This window comes from Petaurus breviceps, unplaced genomic scaffold, assembly GCF_028583685.1.
Source record: "Petaurus breviceps papuanus isolate PSGF00001 unplaced genomic scaffold, PetGlider_PUasm1.0 90654, whole genome shotgun sequence".
Taxonomy (NCBI): Eukaryota; Metazoa; Chordata; class Mammalia; order Diprotodontia; family Petauridae; genus Petaurus; species Petaurus breviceps.
The window spans coordinates 151,796-174,453 of record NW_027187301.1 but is presented as its reverse complement, the minus strand read 5'-3'; the positions used below and the strand labels follow the sequence as shown (position 1 = coordinate 174,453).

At 37.0% G+C, this 22,658-nt stretch overlaps 1 protein-coding gene across 2 annotated transcripts in view; it reads left to right on the top strand.

The window, feature by feature from the left end:
• KPNA1 (karyopherin subunit alpha 1) overlaps nucleotides 1–20,407 on the top strand; it is a 92,001-nt gene extending 71,594 nt beyond the window's left edge. For both annotated transcript variants that reach the window (XM_069064922.1, XM_069064923.1), the window contains exons 7-14: nucleotides 3,251–3,339; nucleotides 3,878–3,977; nucleotides 4,618–4,781; nucleotides 7,827–7,905; nucleotides 9,725–9,850; nucleotides 11,908–12,035; nucleotides 15,318–15,496; nucleotides 17,687–20,407. In XM_069064922.1, the coding sequence (XP_068921023.1) occupies nucleotides 3,251–3,339; nucleotides 3,878–3,977; nucleotides 4,618–4,781; nucleotides 7,827–7,905; nucleotides 9,725–9,850; nucleotides 11,908–12,035; nucleotides 15,318–15,496; nucleotides 17,687–17,874 (1,053 nt within the window). In that variant the 3' untranslated portion in view covers nucleotides 17,875–20,407. The remainder of the gene's footprint in view (nucleotides 1–3,250; nucleotides 3,340–3,877; nucleotides 3,978–4,617; nucleotides 4,782–7,826; nucleotides 7,906–9,724; nucleotides 9,851–11,907; nucleotides 12,036–15,317; nucleotides 15,497–17,686) is intronic.
• The last annotated feature ends 2,251 nt before the right edge of the window (nucleotides 20,408–22,658 follow it).

Sequence of the window (22,658 nt, the reverse complement as noted above, 5' to 3'; positions counted from 1 at the left end):
AAACATAGCACAGATTGTTTGGCTGTCAATTCAGAAAAAAAATGCTGTCATATTCATTGTTTTTATGTATAGTAACTATACTACATAGAATTGAGTACTTATGAAGAATTATATACAGAAATGTATGCAGAGTACCTGTATAGAATTAAAGAGAGAGAGGGAGAGAGGACCTTTACAGAATTAACAGGCCTTACAAAAAAATTTTAATCTTTTATAAAATTAGAAGGACCAAGAGCATTAATTGATACAAAAATATTATAATTCTACTTTGAAATAAAAATTTTCATCCTTCTTATGGATTAAAAAAATACACTCTGTTAATTGTCATAGCTTGGTTCTTTGAGGAGTAACTAGTCCCTCTAGTTAAGAACGTCTGGCATATTTTAATGTAGATACAAAGAAAAATAGTCTCTGCTCTCAAGGAGCTCATATTCGAACAACTAACAACTATGTACAAGCAAGGTATAGACAGGTTGAATTGTGGATAGTCTCAGAGGGAAAGCACTATAATTAAGGATGACTATGAAAGGCTTCGTGTAGCAGATCTTATTTCTGAGACTTGAAGAAAACCAGGAGGCAAAGATAATGAGGAGGAAAGAGTTCCAGGCATATGGGAGTCAGCTCAGCTGGCGCAAGTGCCATGAGTTGGGTGATGAAGTATCTTGAATGTTTTAAGTCCTCCTACTGAGAAGGTTTGATTTTGCTCATTTGGAGTCCTTGAAGAGTTTTGAGCAGAGGAGCAAAATGACCAAATCTATGTATTAGAATGCTGAATCTGGAAATGGTGTAATTTATTAGAAGGAGAGGGAATCAAGAAGGTAAGTAGTTCTGCTGAATAAGGACCTTTACTAGAATGGTGACTGAGAAAGAGAGTAGGGATTCTAGGTAGATGACACGGGAAGGTCTGGCAGTGCTTGACAACTGATTGGATGTGGGAGGTGATGGACAAGGATTAATCAAAGATTTCAAACCTGGTTGTCTGGGTTACTGGTGGTCCCACTAATAAAAGTGGAAAATGGGTGTCGGGGTGGCCAGGTGGCTCAGCAAGTGAAAGCACCGGCCCCAGTGTCAGGATGACCTGGGGATCAAATCCGGTCTCAGATACTTAGCACCACACCCAGAAATAACTGGCCGTGTACCTTGAGCAAGTTACTTAACCCCGATTGCTTTAAAAAAAAAAAATGGAAAATGATAGTGAGTTGGGGAAAAATCGTACAGTCATAAGGATTAAATTTAGTTTTTTGACTTGTTTCTTGTCCTTGTGAAAAAGTAAATTAGTTGGAGGGATACCCTTTAGACAGTACCTTAGAGAACATTTAAAGAGTTCAGAAGAGGCCAAGTTACTAGCAAAGGAGTAAAGATATGGTTGGAAAATGAGGGAAAGATGACCAAAGTTAGGGAATTGAACTCTGGGAAAGATTGCTTCCAAAAGTTAATCACAAGAGAAATGCTGCAAATTGGAAAAGATGACATAAGTTGAAAAGTCACAATTGGATTCAGTGGAAATGTTGGTTTTGTTGAGCTTTCTTTCCTTTCTTTAAACCATAGTTACAAGACTTACTGGGTAGGAAAAGAGATGGAATAGGTTTGGAGATGAATCTGATGGGAAGACAAAAGAAATAAAAATAAGTTAAAAGGGGGCAGAGCTAATTTGGATTTGATAATTGGTAGCAGAAGGAAGGGGAGGAAAGCTAGTAGAGTTGAATGGTAAAGAAATGAAGGCATGAACTTTAGATTGCTGTTTTTTTTTTTTTAAGAAAATGTCTTGGGGCCAGATGGTACAGTGAGTAAGAGCGCCGGCCCCAGCATTGGGAGACCTGGGATCGGTTCTGACCTCAGATATTCGGCACCCACACAAAAATAACTGGCCGTGTAACCTTGAGCAAGTTACTTAACCCCGATTTCTTTAAAAAAAAAAAAAAAGAAAATGTCTTATTCGGTGCTTTTTTCCTTCTATATCACTGTCACCTCCTTCCATCGATTTCTCCCTCCCTTTTAACAGAAAAACAATTAGACAAAAGTAATCAACTATGTATATGCAATATATTATACTTAAAAACGCCCTTCATCTTTAGCGAGATGATTTCATCATCTGTTCTACAGGACCATGATATTGGACATTGTATTAGGCTTAGTTCAGTTTCTTTTTAGCTCATGTCATTATTTCTCTTTTAGTTCCAGTTATGCTTCCTTTGTTCTTCATCATTTCATATGAAGCATAGACTATTTTTCCAAGAACTTTGACTTTGAAAGGGACAAGAGTGCTGAGCCATTGCATGATGTGTAATAAAAATGTCACAAGAAAGAAGTGAATGCTGAATCAAGTTTCTGAGGGGGAGGCAGGGGAAAAGATAGATCAAGGATAAGAGGATGTGGAATTAACCTTAAATGTTGGGATATTTTTTTCCTCTGAGACAAAAGGGAAGGAAGAGAGACTAGGTAAGTGGTATCCTGTTTTGAATTTGAGAAGACACATTAAAAGTGTACTTTAAAAAAAATTAAGATTGCTTCAGGTTTTAGGCCATATGATCAATTCAAGTAATAAAAATGGTTGAATACTATCAATTTTAGCTATCTCCTTAATGCATATCTTAAAAGATATTTTTTCAGAATTTAAATAGTTTTGACAAAACAGACACTTCTTAACAACTTTAGTCCCATTACAAAGTATATTTTCTGAAAAAGTTTATTGATTATTAACAGAAACAAGGAACGTGTTCTTTATTGGTACCCTTTGACAATATGGTACTAATATAGACTAATTCACACTGTAGGATAATTAATATTGCTCCCTCCATCTCCCATTTCTGCTTTTCATTTCCATTTTGTGTGTTATCTTTCCCTAATAGAATGTAAACTTCTTGAATCACGAACTGTCTTTTTGCTTGTATCTGTATCCCCAGTGCTTGGTACAATGCCTGGCACATAGAAAGTGCTCAATCTATTCTTGTTTGTTTCCTTCCTTCTTCTTTCCCCCTAGAAATGTGAATCTTTGTCATCAGATCCACTTTGTTGTTGTTGTTGTTCAGTCGTGTCCGACTCTTCGTGACCCCATGGACCATAGCACGCCAGGCCCTTCTGTCTTCCACTTGCTAGTCATGAAATGAATGTCATCATGTATTTTTAGATATAATGTAATAGGTGGCTAACATAGGAGCGATACATTAATAGGTAATGGTAGCATCTACCTCTTATTAAGATGGAATTGATCTATTGTGAAACTCTTGACTAACCAGTCCTTCTTTCACAGGCAGTCTGGGCTCTTGGTAATATCGCTGGAGACAGCACCATGTGTAGGGACTATGTGTTAGACTGCAACATTCTCCCCCCTCTATTGCAGTGAGTATCTGTCCTTCATGCTTGAGTTCGAAGTTTTGGTGGAAGGAAAACCTCTCTGTGCGCCCACGGTTCACCTGAGCTCTGGGAGTGACTTCAGGTTCCCTACTTTGTAGTTGAGGCATAACGGGATAGTGGAAAGAGCTAGGTCTGTGTCATTTGCTGCTGATTCTTTGACCAGGGGAGGTCACTTCACTTCTTTAAGCTCAGCTTCCTCATCTATATAAATGGGGATTGTGGCAACTACTTCACAAGGTTATGGATGAAATGAGAATGTTTATAAAATGTTTTTGTAAATTTTAAGAAGTGCAATGTGTCAGACAGTAGTTGTAGTAATTGTTGTTAAAATAATGACGGTGATGATGGTTATTATTTCACTCTGATCCTGAAGTAGGGGTCAAAATTCTGAATTAATATAGTTCAAATTAACAAGATTTTGCTGTTGTAGAGAAGCAGATTTTATTTATTACTCAATAGCAGCAAAAGTTTCCCTGCCCCCACTTGACCAAGAATTACATTTTAATTTTTTATGTTCCTGTAGGCTACTTTCAAAGCAGAACCGTTTGACCATGACTCGGAATGCTGTGTGGGCCTTGTCTAATCTCTGCAGAGGGAAAAATCCATCTCCAGATTTTGCAAAGGTATATATATTCATGAAAAATTGGGAATTGCAGAAAAAAATACATAAAGGAAAGACCAATTTCAGCTCTGAAAGAGGAATACTGATTTTTTTTTTTGTGACCCACATTTTAAAAATTATTTTAAAATATTTTGTACTGTTACTTATTGGTAAGGAAAATTGAGAGCTTCTCCTTTGCCTTTGGCTAGATTTGTGTTTTGTTAAGTGAATTTAACTATTACGTCAAGGTTCTAAATTAGAAACCTTAGAAATTATTGGGTTTTTTGTTTTCCTCTTTTGTAAGGAAAGTAACCAAAATGTAAGGTTTCTTAACTCTAATCTTCACTGAAGCATTTTCAGAAATTTGAGTCTTTAAATAGTTTGGCTTTTCTAGAATGGCACTAAGGTCATTATGAGTCTTCACTACATAATTCTTTTCTGCTTCCATAAGGCAAACTAAACAGTGCTAGTATACTAGGCAGCATGTTCAAGGGGAAAAAGGCCATAGCTTCTGCTTCTTATAAGTCTAAGACTACACAGGTGCGGTTTGCCCAATAGATCATCAGGTACATCCCTGTTTGCTTTCTTAAATATTTTCCTCCTTTTGGCTTACACTTGAGCTTGACTTAATTTTCACACCTCATGTCATCTTCTTTTTGCAGGTTTCCCCCTGTCTGAATGTACTTTCTTGGTTGCTGTTTGTTAATGACACCGATGTACTAGCCGACGCATGCTGGGCATTATCATATCTATCAGATGGACCCAATGATAAAATTCAAGCAGTAATTGATGCCGGAGTATGTAGGAGACTAGTGGAGCTACTGATGTAAGAACTTAATATCTGTCGTTTTGTTTCTGTCTATTAGTCTTCTAATTAGTGCTCACAAGTTTTATTTGTTTGCAGGTACTTATGTGTTACTACTTCAGGGGGGAGGGTGTCTCTCGTTTGCCTTGTTTGTATGTGTGCTCCATCCCTGGGTTGTTCATGGTTACAACCTTTAAGCCCTTATCTTTTGCCTTTAGTAGGATGTAGGGTCAAAAAGAGGACTGCTACCTGCTTCTGTGCCCTAGGGCAATATTTTATGGACCCAGGCTAATTATTCAGGGAGGCAGAGGTATGCCATCCCCCAAAAGAACACAGAGGGAGAAGTGTACTCTCTAGCCACCACCAGTGATGTTATAGCTCTGACATGCTGTTTCCCTTCCTGAAGATTTCAAAGATCAGTAGAAGGTGGGAGAGAATTATAAGCTGATATCAGAAGATTCCAACAACTGTCATTTTAAAATAACCAACATCACTAATGTAGTTTTGTTAGGGAATATTTTTTGCTCTTATTTACCTGGATCTCTGAAAGATTTTGATTTTCAGGGAGAGCAGGATATTCAAAGTGATTACTATTTTTAGCTCTCTTTTTACTCTAAATATTTCTTTCTTCTAACAGCTGGTACTTAATCTTTTCCTCCTAAGAATGTTATAAGGCTAGGTTCAGGTGACAGTGGTTTTTCAGAAGTGATGATTCTGTTGAATCAACCACCCATGTGGGAAAAATCAAGTGAAAAAGAAAAGAATACTTTCCCACACTTTTCCCCATGTAAGAATTCAGCATGAAACATACCTTCAGAGATGCCTAGTTTTTTCTGTAACTAATGATTTCATTATCAGACTATCATTTCAGGTGTTCATTCTAAATTTTCATGGCCATATATTAGAGGTCCGGGAGCCAGGTGGACCTGGGTCCCACTTCTTACCCATGTAGGTATCCCAAGCCTTAGGTCAGTTTTAAATTTATTAAAACTTAAGACTACACTAAGACTTTTGGATTACCCTGTATATGATCATGCATAATGGTGTGCATGGGCAAGTCACTTAATCTCTCAGTGTTCCTGGTATGTTTCAGAGAAAGTGCTTGCTTATAATAGCATTTCATTCCTTATCCCCTGTGTCAATGGCATGCTTATGTTCCCTATATATGTTCCTGCTTGGTTGATGAAGAACTATGACTGAACTGAAAGTTTTTAAGCAAAAGCAACCCCCAAATCTGCTTTTACAGAAGGAGGAGAGACTGTAAATTTCATGTGTACTACCCATATAACCCAGCAACCTCAATAGTATTTATTCCTTGTTTAGACCCATTTAGTTATTGTTACTTTGTCAGGACTTCAGACTATATATAGCATACAAAGTCACCCTCTATGGTACCACTAAAAAGTGAACATATGCTTTCTTTATCTCACACTTTTTGTTTAATCCTTACATTTGTATAGTTCCCTTGATGTTATGATTGATAAGTAATATTAGATCTTATTTCTGTCTTAAGCTGTTTTATGATACTTTTAATAATTTGTGTGACATAAAGAATGTATTGCAGTAATTTCTATTCGTTGTTTTTATTTTTTGCTGTTTTTATTGATCACCTGAATTTGAAAAATGTGTTTTTTTTTATTTATAGATGATCTAGGTTAGGTGAGGCTGCTGATACTCTTGACTTAAACAGTTAAGAAATGGCCCTGCAAGGCATTATGAAATTTAGTAGGAATAAGGGCAAGATGAGAACAAAGACAAGAATACAGTTGTAGAATGGAGGAAGGTAGAGAAAAAAAAGATCTGTCAATCACAGTTGACCACAAGCTGCATGGAAACAACACAGTGCTATTGTGTATGTACACACACACACACACACACACACACACACACACACACTCTCACTCACTCTATAATGCTCAAAGGACAGGAACTAAGATAGCCTTTCATTTTATATCCTATAGTGGAGAATTCAAACACAATATAATCTTTTTTTTTCCCCATATACTTTTAAAAGGGCAATAAATATGATTAAATGAATGGAAAAATAAATAACGAGAGATTCACAGAATCAGGGTTCTCTGAAGAAGAGAATGTTGAGGCAATTCAGTTGCTGTCTTAAAACAATTTTTATGAGTAGAATGTTAATCAGGTCTCTGGAAGACTAAATTGGAGGAAATAAGTTTAAATTAAAGCATGAAGATTTTTAATTATAAGGAAGAACTGCACTCAAGTTATTAAAACACCTGGAATAGGCTATTGAGAGAAATGATAGCTTTTTCAAATATTAAGATAGCCAAGAGACTAGGATGCAGAGCTAGAACTGACCCTTCGAGATTATCTATTCCAGTTACCTCATTTTATAGATGGAGAATCTGAAGCCCATGTGGCATAACCATTCATCATGGCCCATGGAGTGACCTAAAGTACTCTTCTAGTTCTAATCCCCACAGTGTGAATATTGTTTTAGGGAATTGAGCCCTAAGAAAAATAACAAAGGGGTAGACTCCTACCCCTTCAGAAAATGTGTGGTCTTGTTAGAGATTCTCCTTCAACACAGATAATAACCCCTCCATACCTTAGCATTTTCATAAGTAATTGGGGCCAAAAAAAGTTTGCTTATCTGGTGATGAGCCTCTCTCCACTTAGCTAGCAGTAAAACAGCTTTACTGCAGTTTCTTCTATCTGTGCAAATGTATTTTAAATACACTTAAAAGCAGATATTATAATTTGTCTTTGAAATAAAAATTTTCATCTTACTATTTTCTTTGTCATATGTGAAGTGTCAATTGATGCAACTTGATCCTTCAAGATATTCTTAAATTCTGATCCTTTTAATGCTAGACTAGTCCTCAGACAGGCCAAAAGATGTATGTTGGGCCACACATCTTTTGGGTCTGTAATTTCAGCCTTTCCAGGTTGGTAGGGAGTGCTAGAACCTGAACTACTTTGACATATCTTTCAGGAGCAAAGGTAATCTTAATTCCATTGATAGCATAATATAAGATATTAGTGGGTGGATCATATTAAATAAATTGTCATGAAAACTAAATCTTATTATAATTGCAGGCATAATGACTACAAGGTGGTTTCTCCTGCTTTACGGGCCGTAGGAAACATTGTTACAGGTGATGATGTTCAGACACAGGTATGATCAAGTAGTTACAGTACACTTAGTCACATAAACTTCCAATTTTAATGAGAATTAATTATATACCCACTGTTTATTTGAAACACTATGCTAAGCACTGGGGAAGCAAAGGCAAAAAATGAAACAGTTCTATCCCTCAAGGATCTTATTATATTCTACTGGGAGAAAGGAGTAAAGGTTACTTTTTTGTGTACAACATTTACACAAATGTTGTGTATGATGAATTCTATGCTATTGTAGTAATGATGTCCAGCATTTTTCCTTCATTGTTTATTATGTTGAAGTTTTAGTGCAGATAGTGACTTTCTTCCATTATATCTAATAATTCTGTTTTGATGGCCTACATCTCTTGCTCTTCTTGGTTCCTGCATAAGCCAGTCTCTGTGTAGCCAGCCTCTCTTTTAAGCTAAAAGCATTCATTATGTACCTCAGATGGTTATGGCAGCATCATTTCCTTTTTCTCCATTATCTTCAGTCTTCCCCTCCCAAGTGGCATTCCTTAAATTAGCTTTCACAGCATTGCATGATTTAGTGTCATTCTACCTTATCTTCCAGTATGCCCTTACAAAAACCCTCTTTTGTAGTCAGTTTGATCAGTATGTTTTGAAAACACTGCACTTTCCTATGTCCCTGCCTTTGTTCAGTCTTTCACACTTTATAGAATGCCTTCCCTCTTATGAAATCGTATTCATATTCAAAGCCTAGAGGCAGCAAATTATAATGGAAGGAACACAAGATTGGGAATTAGGCCTAGGTTTGAATCCTGAACCTACTATGTGCTTTATGACATTGAGCAAGTTACTTTACCTGTTGGATGCCTTAATTTTCTCTATAAAATCAGTGAATTGGACTAATCTCTTGAAGTATTTTCCAGTTCTGAAATCCCCTGGTGCTATAAATACTGCCTTTTCTGCTTTTTCTCTGACCACTCCTCAGAATGTTTGCTGCTTTGTAACTTTTGTATTTCTGTTTAACTTTTCATGTACACTTTGTAAATTATTTGAGAGGAGAGACTGTGTTTTAATGTAGTTTTATGCATTCCTGCCTACCAACATTAGCCTAGCATAGGGGTGGGGGGAATCCTGCAGCCTTGAGGCCACATGTGGCCTTGTAGGTTCTTGGGTACAGCCTTTTGACTAAGTTCAAGTTTTACAGAGCAAATCCTTTTATTAAGGAGATTTGTTCTTAAAAGTTTGGATTCAGTCAAAGGGTCACACTTGGGGCCTTAAGGCTGCAGGTTTCCTACCCCTAGTATAGCATAATGCAGTGCGTGTGCTAGGTGCTCATTGAATAATGATTGATTGGTTTGTGGGTTACTTTTCCTTCATCAAATTACTGACCATACATGTGAAAAAAATGGTCTAACTTTTCTGACCACTCAAGTTATCTATCCAGTTGTATTCTGTTTTGATATGCAAAGGGTGGGTAGATGACTTGTTCCCAATTGTTAATTCATATATTAATTATAAATATTGTTTTCCAGCATGCTCAAGGGCATTCCAATTTCACATAATATAAAATCCATGTTTGTGAATTTTGGGTAGAGTGAAGATTGATTTATGGTAGATTTTATATTACAAAAAAAAGTATATCTTTTAACAATAGAGAATATGTTACAGTGAAATAATTAATATTCAAAGCTTCAAAATATTCAAAGTTTGAAGAAATATTTGGTTTTAAGAGCATTATCTAAAACTAAATGAGGAGAAGTTAACTTGCCTAAATCTAATTTCACCCATGTTAGTGCTAAAATTAAGAGGTTCCTTGTATTTGTATTACTATAATAAAAAATATTTTCAAACTACCTTTTTGTCAGGTAATTTTGAATTGCTCAGCCCTGCAGAGTTTATTGCATTTACTCAGTAGCCCAAAGGAATCTATCAAAAAAGAAGCCTGTTGGACAATATCTAACATCACAGCTGGAAACAGGGCTCAGATCCAGGTAATAACAGAGAAGTCACCTTTACAGCTTCCGTCCAGATTCATATAATTGTTTTTCTGTTAGTACTAACAATAAACATAACATGTTTCTGTTCATTCTTGTACTGAAGACCTTTATAGTCTCATCCCATTTTCTAGTTCTTATTTGGTGATACACATTAAATCTTCTGAAATTCATTCTTAGGTTCAACTTTTTCTCCCTTTATTACCCATTTTTGTACTTACCAATTTCTTCCAGATGCTTTGTGATACTTTAAAGTTTGCCTTTATTTTTCCCAAGTAAAATATCTTTTCTTCAGTGGATCTGTGTTGAGACCAGTTTACTCAGAATTTTGAATCATTTTATAAATTGATATCTTACTTTTGCCTCCTGTATTCAGATAGTATTTCAGCATTGGGTTGAAGATAAGACAGGTCAAATGTAGTCCAGCTCAGGAAAGATGAAGGGAAGAAAAAATCCAGAGAGAAGGAGAGATTCTTAGACAACAATTAGAATTAAGAGCAGATAACTACAGGAGGGCTGTTATTCCTTACTAAGTGTGGCATAGTAGGTAATATTCAGTGGTATTCAGTTAGTTCTGATCACTTTAGTCCTAAGTAAGGATGTAAAATTAGCAAACTTTACCTTTTACCTATTCCTATATCCTTTTCTTTGTTCCTTTCTCAATCTTCTGGAGCTTTGAAGGGGATTAGAAAAAGAACTTGTTAACACAAAGTAATTTTTAATCGGTAGAGAAGTATGTATTTGTATTGAGAGGGTATGAGTATTGTCTTTGAAAAGGGGACATTTTCAGTTCTTCTTATTAAGCCTCCCTTTTTCTCACTTGCCAAGGAAAGAGAGCCCAGTAACTTTTGAAAAGTACTGACCATTGGCCAAGAGGCTATATATTTGTTAGGCATTAGACAAGACCAAATTTTTATAGTTCTGCTCTGAGACTAGATCTACATTCACTTGATAATGAAGCCTTCTGATCTTTAAAACTCCAGCTTCCTATATTTCCTTTGGGGATTATCTCACTGGGTACCTTGTCATCCCTGGAGGTCAAGATTTTTCAAGCTTTCCATTGCTACTTTCCTTTATGGAAAGGAATAGATAATAGTTTTGACATGACTGTAGAGACATTTTATAAGGTGTTCAAAATAATGTAAGAATCTAGGGAAGCAGATACAAGTTTGGGAATCATCAAAACAAATAGAGATGATAATCAAATAAGTGGCAATAGAGTGAAAGACCACTGGAGAAGGAAATGGCAAACATTCCAGTATCTTTGCTAAGAAAACCCCATGGATGGTATTGGCGTACTGTGGTCCACAGGGTCATGAAGAGTCAGACACAACTGAATGAGTGAACAACAACACCAAGAATGAGAGTAAAGGGGAAAGAATAAAGGATTGAACTTTGTAGCCTATTTGGATTGGAAAATATTTGTAAACATCTGGTGATAATAGTGGATAGAGCACTGGGCCTGAAGTCAGGAAGATGAAAATTCAAATCCATTCTCTCTCAGATGCTCACTAGCTGTGTGACCATAGTCAAGTCACTTAATCTCTGTTTTCTTCTGTAAAATGGGGACAATATTAGCAACTACCACGTGAAAATCAAGTGAGATAATATTTGTTAAAAGCACTTGAATTAGCACAGTGCCTTGATATAGAGAAGGCACTATATAAATGCTGTTTCCTCCCTTTTCTTCTCTAATTTAGAGATAGAAAGAACAAGGAATGAATAAATGAAAAGGAAGTATAAGGCAGGTAGGAAGAAAACCAGAAGAGAAAAATGTCACACCCAGTATAATTGAATAAATGTTGAGTAGGTTCCTATTACACATGAGAAACTATGCTAGGTAGGCCCTGGGAATACCAAAAAAATACTTTTTCAAAGTGTTATGTTATAGATTGGTTTGAAGAAGATTAAGACTGAAAAAAAGGATGATCATGTTTTTGGCTATAAGGAATTAGTTGATGAAGTTGGCATTAAAAGTTAGATCTATAATTAAGGAGCAATTTTACTATAGACTTCACTGATCTTTATTGTTGCAATTTTTATTTTTCTTGTAGACTGTGATAGATGCCAACATTTTTCCAGCTCTCATTAGCATATTACAAACTGCTGAGTTTCGGACAAGAAAAGAAGCTGCTTGGGCTATTACAAATGCCACTTCTGGGGGTTCTGCTGAACAGATAAAGTAAGTACTCTTATAGGAATGTGATTTATAGTTTAAAAAAATTACCCCTTCTACCCATTGTTTCTATCTTTTGTGTCTTTGGGAATGAATGAGTTGGCTCATTTAGCAGTGGATAATGGAAAAGAAGATTTTTAATTATCAGCCCTAGCTTTCTGGGGGAATTGTCTTACCAGTTCTGTACTTAAATATACATTTCAACTGTGTCCTAGCTATATTTAGGCAAATGCTACTACCAGGTCCAAACCCATTACTGAGCTGCATTCCCTGGCATATTTATAGGCCTGAGAGGAGGAAGGGATTAGTGGTTTCATAGTGCATAGTTTGGGATCAATGCAGTTGAATGCCCTATAGGGATTGCTCAGCTTTTTCTGGAGACTTATGGGGAAAGGTTTGGGTCAGTCTGGAAGAGGATGAAAAGATAATAAGCTTATCTTTTTTTAAAAAAATTATTTATTTATTTTTGGTTTTCAACAATTCACTTCCATAAGTTTTAAATTTTCTTCCCCTCTCTCCAGAAGACAACATGCAATATGGTATGGCTGTACACATATATTCCTGTTAAACACATTTTCACATTAGTCATGTTACATAGAAGAATTATAACGAATGGGAGAGACCATGAGAAAGAAATAAAACAAAAAAGTCTGCTCTGCTGTGAATTCTGCCTCCACAGTTCTTTCTCTGGATGTGGATGGCACTTACCATCATTAATCCGTTGGAATTGTTTTAGGTCCTTGCATTGCTGAGAAGGGCCAAGTCTGTTAAAAATCAGTTATCACACACTGTGGCTGTTTTTGTGAATAATGTTCTCCTGGTTCTGCTCACTTCACTCAGCATCAGTTTATATAAATCTTTTCAGGATTTTCTGAAGTCTGCCTCTTCATCATTTCTTGTAGCACAGCGGTATTCCATGTTCAACCATTCCCCAGTTGATAGGCATCCCCTCAATTTCCAGTTCTTAGCCACCACAGAAAGAACTGCTATAAATATTTTTGTACACATTGGTCCTATTCCCATTTTTATGATCTTTTTGGGGGTACAGCCCTAGAAGTGGTATTGCTGGGCAAAGTTATAGCCCTTTGGGCATAGTTTCAAATTGCCCTCCCCAATGGTTGGATCACCTCACAGTTCTACCAACAATAAATCAGTATTCCAACTTTCCCACATCCTCTCCAATATTTATCATTTTCCTGTTTTGTTATGTTAGCCAATATGAAAGGTGTGATGTGGTGCCTCAGAGTTGTTTTGATTTGCATCTCTAATCAGTAGTGGTTTAGAGCATTTTTTTTTCTTTTTGGAGGGCAGTTGGGGGTAAGTAACTTGCCCAAGGTCACACGGCTAGTTTCTGTGTTAAGTGTCCAAGGCCGGATTTGAACTCAGGTTCTCCTGACTCCAGGGCTGGTGCTCTCCTCACTGTGCCACCTAGCCGCCCCTATAGAGCATTTTTTCATATGACTACAGATAACTTTAATTTCTTACTTTGAAAACTACCTGTCCATCTCCTTTGACAACTTTATCAGTTGAGGAATGACTTGCATTGTTGTAGATTTGACGTAGTTCTCTATATATTTTAGAAATGAGGTCTTTATCAGAGACACTAGTTGTAAAAATTCTTTCCCAGTTTTCTTTTTCCTTCCTAATCTTGGTTATGGAGCTTATCTTTGCTAAGTCTCTAAGGCCTATCTAATTTTATTTATAGTCCCTTAAGTCTTAGTAATGAAGTTGTGATTTTTAGTCTTGACCTGACTTTGTCATTCCAGATTCCTTAGATTTAAAATAAGTCCACAGTTTGAGAGTTTAGAACAGAAGTAAATGACATGAAGCCAGTTATATGCTATATTTATAATATAGCTAGTTCATCCCATGAGTTCTGATCAAAACAAATCTTCTTTAGCTCTGAATTGTAGCATTATATCTTGGTTGAACATTCGGCTATCTAAAAAAGGTCAACGTCTTTGCTTAAAGGAAACTGCTCTCCTGTTCTCCTGGTCTAGTAAATTGGTTTCCAAAGATGTTAATTACAGTTGTACCATATAGCACTGGTAAATCCTTTCCTTTTACTAGTTGTGGTTTTTTTTTAAATGTTTTCTCCGTCAATGCCCCATTAAATTCAATCAGAAGATTTATTGAGAATCTTCTATGTGCAGTGCATTGTAAGCACTACAAAGTCTTTGTTCTAAAGGAGCCTTACAATATTGTGAGGAGAAAATAAACATGAACACTTGAAAGATAAAATGAACAAAGATAAATAACAGAAATGTAGGAGATATATAAGAATTAATAACCACATGAGTCATTTACTTAATAAGTAGAGTAAGTTCAAGGGGAGGGAGAAACTACAATGCTAGAGTGGTCCAAAAAAAAAGATTTTTGAGGGACTTTAGTTACTAGGTGGAAAGGAAAAAGGGAAGCATCTTGGATGGATGTGGTGAAGAAGTCTTTTCGTAATAGTATTTTTTTCCACTTACATATATAAAGACATTTTAATATTCAGTTTTTAAAAATTTTGAGTTCCAAATTTTCTTTCTCCTTCACCTCCCTAAGAGAGTAAACAATGTTGTGTAGGTTATATGTATGCAATCTTGTAAAACACTGAAGAAGTCTTGAAGTATGAACACAATATACAGTAAGGGATAACTATGCTCATAGTGGAAAATTTTTTAGTTCAGCGAATGTTAAACACTACTGCTAGGTACCTGGGTGGATGGTGTCACCTTTTGATTATTATTTTGCATTGTAAGCATTGAAAGAGTCAGATGGCATAATTATCCAGATCACTTGTTATATATTCAAAATTTAGCTCAAATACCACTTCTGCCTGAAACCTTTCCTGATTCTCTCCAAATGCTAGTGCCCTCTCTCCCCATGCTATCTTGTATTTTTTTTTATAGATTCTGTATGTTGTCTCCCTTGATGAGAGTATAAGCTCCTTGAGGACTTCTAAATTTACTTGTTCATTTATTTAGTTTTGACAGTTCCATAGCTGTGTTCCACCTCCCTCTTCCACCAGCCTCCCCAAATTTGTTTCGCCAACCTGCACCACCCGCTAGTTCAGAGTGATGAAAGGAAAGCGGGAAAAGTCTTTAGTTGGTTTTTTCCTGCTAAGAATCCAAACAAAGCCCTTTTATAAGTAGCAGCATGACTGAGGCAGGTGACTTTTTTCTTATCTCTGTTAAACTAAGAAGAGCACCTCTGTGTAGGTGTTGATCTAGAGGTGTCACGATCTAGAGAAACTGAGCTCTTTCTTAATTTGAATTAAGTGCTTTTTGCTTTGTTGTATAGGTACCTAGTGGAACTTGGTTGCATCAAACCGCTCTGTGATCTCCTCACAGTCATGGACTCTAAAATTGTACAAGTTGCTCTGAATGGCTTAGAAAACATCCTGAGACTTGGCGAGCAAGAAGCCAAGAGGAATGGAAATGGCATTAACCCTTACTGTGCATTGATCGAGGAAGCATATGGTAAGACATCATTTAGTAGCAGATGACCTTGAGATTGTTTTTGTTGCTATCTTTTCTGGGTGCACTTTCCACATTTGTGATGTGTAAATTTGACACAGATTGCAAGTATTCTTGCCTAGTGACTGATAACATTATTAAGATGTGAATTTCTGCAGTAGGATAAGAACTAAATGTGAGTCAAGGAGGCCCTCACCTTCACTACATTTCATATTTTCCTACCTGGCTAGCTTCTTAACTCTGTAATCTACCTTTATTTCCTATCATGTTTTGTTTCTTTTTTTAACCAAATATGGGTGTTTGTATAGCCTGTACCTGCCTTCCAGTGCATGTAGCCTTGCCTTGTTCCTCTGGAAGGGAAGATTTGGAAGTCAAGAGAATCTGCCAACTCTGAGTTCTGACAGTTGAACCTACTTCCATGATGAATCTGTCCTGAACACCTTAGGTTTTTAACTATAGTTTCTTGCTCACACTTCAGAAAATTATTCTGGGATCATCTAGGATCTATGATTTCATAGGTCCAATCCCTATCCTTGAAATCTTTCATAGTTATGAGTTAGTTCATCCTGCTCTTTGCGTCTGACCACTTGTGGTTCCTTTGATAGCTACCACTTGCCGCCCATCTGACACCTCCTTTAAACTCTGGTAATTGGGTTGCTGAGAAGGCAAGAGAACCCCAGGCACTTGGTAATTTCAAGCTGTCAGGCTTACTTTACTTTCAGACCTTTGATATCTCCTCTAGGAGTAGAAGACGTAGAACAGTTAAAATACTCATTTATTGATGTATGCATAGAGTTCTTTTTTTGTTGTTGTTTCTATTTGTTTCTAATGTTTCTCATAATAAGTATTGTCTTTCTTATATTTTAAGCTTTTCAGGATCCTAGCATTATGCACTTTCTTTGGACTAGATGGTCTCTAGGGTCCTTTCCCACTTTAAATCCTGTGCTATCCTAAGATGATAATTAGGAAAGAGTGCTCCTTAAGATTTCCTGATATAATTGTGACAGTTCTAACCAGATATTAAGTATACTGTCTGTCATGAGAACCAGGTTCTGAGCCATATTACTTACAGAATAGCTCTTTAAACCCAGAAATATTATGTCATATCACCTGTAATGCATTACAAATACTTTGCAGATAGCCCTTTCAGATATTGGATGTGTCTTTTCAAAGTTATATAGGCTTGATAAAATTTAATTTAAAAAAATTTTCCTTTTATACTTACGATGTTTTCCTCTAATCAGCATAGGATTGGTTAGTGTGTAGCACTTAGAAATATTGTGCCTGGTTGTGGGCCATTTGTTAAACTTACTTTTGGTTTTGTTTCCTGGTCTCTACAATAGCACAGTGTTATGATAAACAGAAGTCTTAATTAGAGATTGTAATACTGAACATTTTCTTCTTTATCTAATCACCTACTTACTGGCTGATGCATTTACAAACTATTGTGTAAATGTATGCTATTCCCAGGTGGTAGGTATGGATTTTAAGATTTTTGTTGGGTGGCATCCTAGAGTGATTACCATCAAGTGAACTATGTGTATAGTATACTTATTGTTCTGTGATTTTCAGATACACAGCAATTGGGGTTAAGTAACTTGCTCAAGGTTACACGGCCAGGTGTTTCTGGGTGGGTGCTAAGTGTCTGAGCCTGGATTTGATCCCAGGTCATCCCGACTCTGGGGCCAGTGCTCTTTCTCTCTATGCTACCTGGCCACCCCTAAATAATACTCTTAAGTTATTAGGATCATAAGTATTTTATTGTAGCAGTAAAACTCATACATTTAACTAACTACTAGATAAAGGTTAGTAGAGACTGCTTAGGTGAAGAACTTTGGATTCAGAGTCAAATCTTAGCTCCTGTACTTAACTGGCTGTGTGACTTTGGGTTACCATGCCTGTGCTGCAGTTTTCTCATCTGCAAAATGGGATTAATAATACTTCTCAAATGAGAGAATATTTGTAAAACACTTAGAACAGTGCCTGTTACGCAGTAATCAATTAATAAAAACTTATTTCCTCTTCTGGTGCCTGCCTCACAGGATTGCTGTGAGGATTGAGTAAGGATGAAAAGCATTTTTAATGTGAAGTGCTGTATAAACATTCCTATGTGAAGATACTGCTTTGGGGGCTATACAGTTTCATATAATCTATTCTCCTCACATTTATCTTTGGTGTATTTCATGCTTGCAGGTCTGGATAAAATTGAATTCCTACAGAGTCATGAAAACCAAGAAATCTACCAGAAGGCCTTTGATCTCATTGAGCATTACTTTGGAACAGAGGATGAGGATAGCAGCATTGCACCTTCAGTTGATCTTGACCAGCAGCAGTACATTTTCCAGCAGTGTGAGGCTCCCATGGAAGGTTTCCAGCTTTGAAGCAAAGTTCTTGTATGTTCCTGTGTCAGATCAGGCTACTCGATCAAGTCCTCTTGTGGAGCCCACAGCCCTCATGGAGCTAATTTCTCAATGTTTTCCATAATACTGTTTGCGCTCATTTGCTTGCCTTGCGCACCTGCTCTCTTACACACATCTGGAAAACCTCTGGCTCTTTGTGGTGGAATGCCCTCTTAACAAAGGGGTAACCAGAATGGCCCACCCTCTTATGGAAAACCCATAGGCTTTGGATATCGGCATTTACGTTTTACAAGAGTTGTGTGGGAACATTTATATTAATATGGATCCCTGCCTTTGTTGGAAAAAAAATTATTGCCCCTTTGTTCCCTTTAAATGGAAAAAAAATTATACTGACAAAAGATAATACTAACATTTATCTTTTATTCCACACAACTTGCTTGCAAGTCAAAGGAGATGTAGACACATTGTGTGTACTTCAGAGTTCTTTTCTCGTGCTCTTCCACAGTTACCCCTTGGATTAGTTGGTGAATTTCTCCAGCCAGATTGGCATTAATCCTCACTGAGATTGATGAACTCCCCACCACCCCCATACAGTTCTTCAGATATTAAAGTAAGCCATCAGCGCCCCCTTATCTTCAGTCTGTGGTGAATGTGCTTTTTGGTTGTCAAAAGTGATGAAGAATTAATTGACATTTTTATTCTGGAAAGTCTTAAGTACCACAATCTGGGTTGCAGAAACCCTTAGCGGAAAAGGGATAAAGGGGCATATATGGTTGTTGCTCCCCTTTGGTCATGAACATTTGAGGATTTGGAAGTGGCTCAGTTTTAATGTTGTTATGAGGACTCCCAGAATTAAAACCTACATGACATCTCCCCAGACTTGAACACAATGTGACTAGAAGCGGTGTCTCTGCATTAATGAAGAAATGTTTCAGGCTTTGTGGTCCTGACCAAGGTCCTTAAGGTATTGAAGTTCTCCCTAGGTGCTCTCACTCTCTGTGGCTGTCAGAAAACATCCATTTAAAGATTGCTTGAGGATTTTTTTGTTCTTAGGCAGCTTGATCTTAACACATTCATGCTGTAAACACAACTCTTTTAGCTTAGACCATCTTTAATCTGTTTTAATATTAACACCAGGAATAATAATAAGGAAATAACCAGAAAAACTGGATAGTGTTATGGTTCTTCCAGCTGTGAAATATAGTTCTGACCACAGCTCCCTGTCTTATGTCCTCCTTCCTCACCTCCCCACCAAAAAAAAAAAACAACAAACCACCTTCTCAACATAGCACTATTTTAATTGAAATGGGGGCATGGATCTTCTTATGACTTCACTGTTGGTTTTATTCCATCCCCTTACTAGTACTGCAGTCCTTGAATTAGTGCTAATGTACATCTGGCTGTGTTGGTGAGGTGCTGCTTCGTGCATGATGACCCCCATCTGTACCGATAGACAGTACCTCAGTTGGTCCACAGCATGTTTGGATTGGACCTTCGGATGAAAAGCTAAGGAGCTTAATGCCAACACCAGTTGAATATGGTTTCTTCTCAGTGCTAGTTGGCCATCTGGATACAACGTTGGGACGCCATCAGAGAAGACTTGCTGTTGCCCTTCCTGTGCCAATGGGTTCTGAAAGAAAGCTGCTCACTTCTCTTTCTGAACATGCCCTTTCATGCAGCTTTGGATTTTTTTCTTGTTTTCTGGGATTCATAGTCACCCCCAAAGTAAACCATTTGGAAAGTTACCATTGATGAGCTTCCCTACATCCGTGGGGAGGCCCTGCTGGGTGTGTGGGATGTGCAGAGCTTTCATACCTCATCGTGATGCTATTCACCATTGGCAACTGGCAACAGCAGCCACCTGACATGACCTGACTTAAAAATTGTTTTTAAAAAGTCATCCAAATCAGAAAGATGCAAAGACAGTGGACATTATCAGCTCCAAGTGTGACACATGCTTCCTTCACATCCAGTCTGTACTTATGTCTGTGCTCTTGGATGAATAACGTCTGATGTATGTATGTTAATCTTGGAGCAGCCCCTGAAAAATTAGTCCACTCCATCCGCAACTGTTACTTCTTCTAGTGCTGCTTTGTGCTGAAAGAACATCTAGTTTACTGCACTTGACCTGTAAAGGGACTTTGATTCTTTGTAATTTTAGGGATAAATTAGGTGGTTAATTTAAAGAAAAATCTTCAATGTTGCCTTTACATCACATTAAAAATAACTTCTCTTTCAGAAGGGTGATAGAAGCACTGATTCGTAGCAAAATCTTGTTTTTAGCTTTGACATTTTTTTTGTGGCTGGATTTTTTTAAATTGTAAATTACTGATAACATGTCATTTCTATAGGATCTGTTTTAAATCATGTACCTTTTATTGGACAGTACAAAAAATACAGCATATTTTGTAAACCAATTTGAATGGAAAAAAATATATAAAGCACAGCAGAAAGTTGTTTCCCCTAAGTTAGTAAGCATAGTGTATGTTGGGAATTTTTGCTAGTAATGGCAGGTGCCTAAATGAGTGAATTAAAACAAAGAGTCCATTTAAAATGTGTTCCGTCTTTCTGTCCAAAACAAGGGAATTTTTCTTTTCCCTGAAATGGAGCAGGTTTGTGAACTGTGACGTGGGCTACCTCAGGTTCTTTATGACAACATTACCATTGTATAAATATTAAGAAATTAGTCTACTGCAGAAATTCTCCCTCCCCCATATCCCCAAGACTGGAGGGGACTTATTTAGATGGTGGGAGATCTCTAGTAGGAGTCTCTTTAAAAAAAAGTTCTATGGAGTTCAGTGGTTTGAAGCAAAATAATAGTCAAGAGAAGGGAGGGATATGAAGCAGTAGGATTTACAAGTTATGGGACTATCCTGAAAAGAGGGGGAGAGGTTTATGGAGGAGGAATGGGGGAAGAATGAACAACTGAGAGTGATTTATTTGTAGCAGCTGCTTCCTCTCAGTCATGGAAAACTGAGCTTCCCATGTTTGCAATTTTCAATTTTCCCACTTCCCTGAGTTCCTTCTAACTTGATGTGTTGCTTTATGTTTCTCTGTGGCAGAATTCTTTTTTATTTACTTTCAATTGATTTCTCCCAAAGTCATTTTTAACAGTAATTTTGTACCATTTTTTCAGTGTATATCAATTTTTTTCCCTTTCAAAAAGATCTAATTTTATAAAGGTGGCCTGCCTGTATTTGGACCAATATGTAATTACTTGTTGGTATAAATGAGTTAATTATGAACTACTTACTTTTATTTTCTAAAGTTCCTAATTTGATCATTTCATTAATTCACTTATTTTGAGCCAGCCACAAAGTGCCTGTCATAGGAAGTATGTGTGTTAATTTTGTTTTCTGATATATTAATTAATTATTGAATAACCCAAGTATATTCACTTCAGCACTGTTGTAAAGACTCTCCAGGCTCATGTTATCCTTCTGGGCACAAGTTAGCCCTTTTCCTAGTTCTTTGTTTTTCTAAAACTTTCTGGTTGGAATAACTCCAGTTAGATATTATTGTGAGGGTGAAGGTGGAGAGAAAGATAAGCTGGAGAGACTCTAAATGGGTAAGATTGTAATGGTAGGGAACAGGGAAGACACGATGCATGTAGACAGGAAAAGAAAGCTAAGACTAGGAAACAGACTTTTCCATGGGTCTTTTGAATTCTCTCATCCTTGCTAATCAGTTGCTTCTTCCTCCTTCATTGTCCTTGTTTCCATTTACTTTTAGTTGCATGCCATGGAAAAGTCACCCATTGGGTAACATTACTAAGTGCTTTCTTCACAAACCAGCTGATCTGAACCTGAACCAACTATTAATCTTCTTATTTTCATAGTTTGAGTCAGTAGTAAGCCTGACTCTCAGTGGTGTTCATTTGCCTAAACAATCTATATTCCAAAATCAAATTTCCTCAAAACGTTATATTGCTTTAAACCATTCTGTCATTTCTCTCAGGCAAGCTTAAGTAAGTTTGCGTACCTAGAGCAAAATTATTACCAGAATTTAAACACAGCCTGGGGTGATGTTAAAAAGGGGCTTTCTAAGGTCAGAAGTGTGCCATGTTCTTTTTCTTCTTTGGATGCAGTGGAGAAGATAAGTATTGTCCATCTTGAGCTGAGACTTGAGTAGTATAAAACATTTTTTCTGCAGAGTGGTTTCACCATGAAAAATGTTTTTCATGTTGTATGGTAAGTAATAATTTTAATATATATGTGTACACTCACATGAATCTGACTTACCTGGAGTTTTTAAAGTTATTGTAACATTGCCAGAGCAGCATGGTTCAGTAAAGAACATTGTCTAGACTTTGCAAGGAGCGTTGTTACTATTCTATATTTATAGATAGTAGTTCCTTTCTAAAAGTGACCAAATAGGTCCTGCTTAAGTTTGGAAAACTGTTCAGAGCCTGTCTCAGTTTATACAACTGTAAAATGATGAATTGAAAGGTTCCACAGAATCACGGAATTTGAGAGTTGGAAGGGACTTCAGTCTAGTCCAGCTAATCAAAGAAATCACCATTATAACATAATTGGCAAGTGGTCATCATCCACCTTCTCTTTAAAGGCCACCAAGGAGGGAGCACCTTTCCCCTTTGGAGTCAGGCCGTTCCACTTTTGGGCAGCTGCAATCATTATAGATTTCTTCCTGACTCCAACCCCTCTGCAGCTTCTACCCTTTGCTCCTGATTCTGCCTTCTTGGAGCCTATGACAGCCCTTCAAACACTGAGAAGAGATATTATATTTGCCGCCAACCCCCCTCCCCCACCTCCAAGTCTTGTCTTCCTTGAAGCTAAACATCCCAT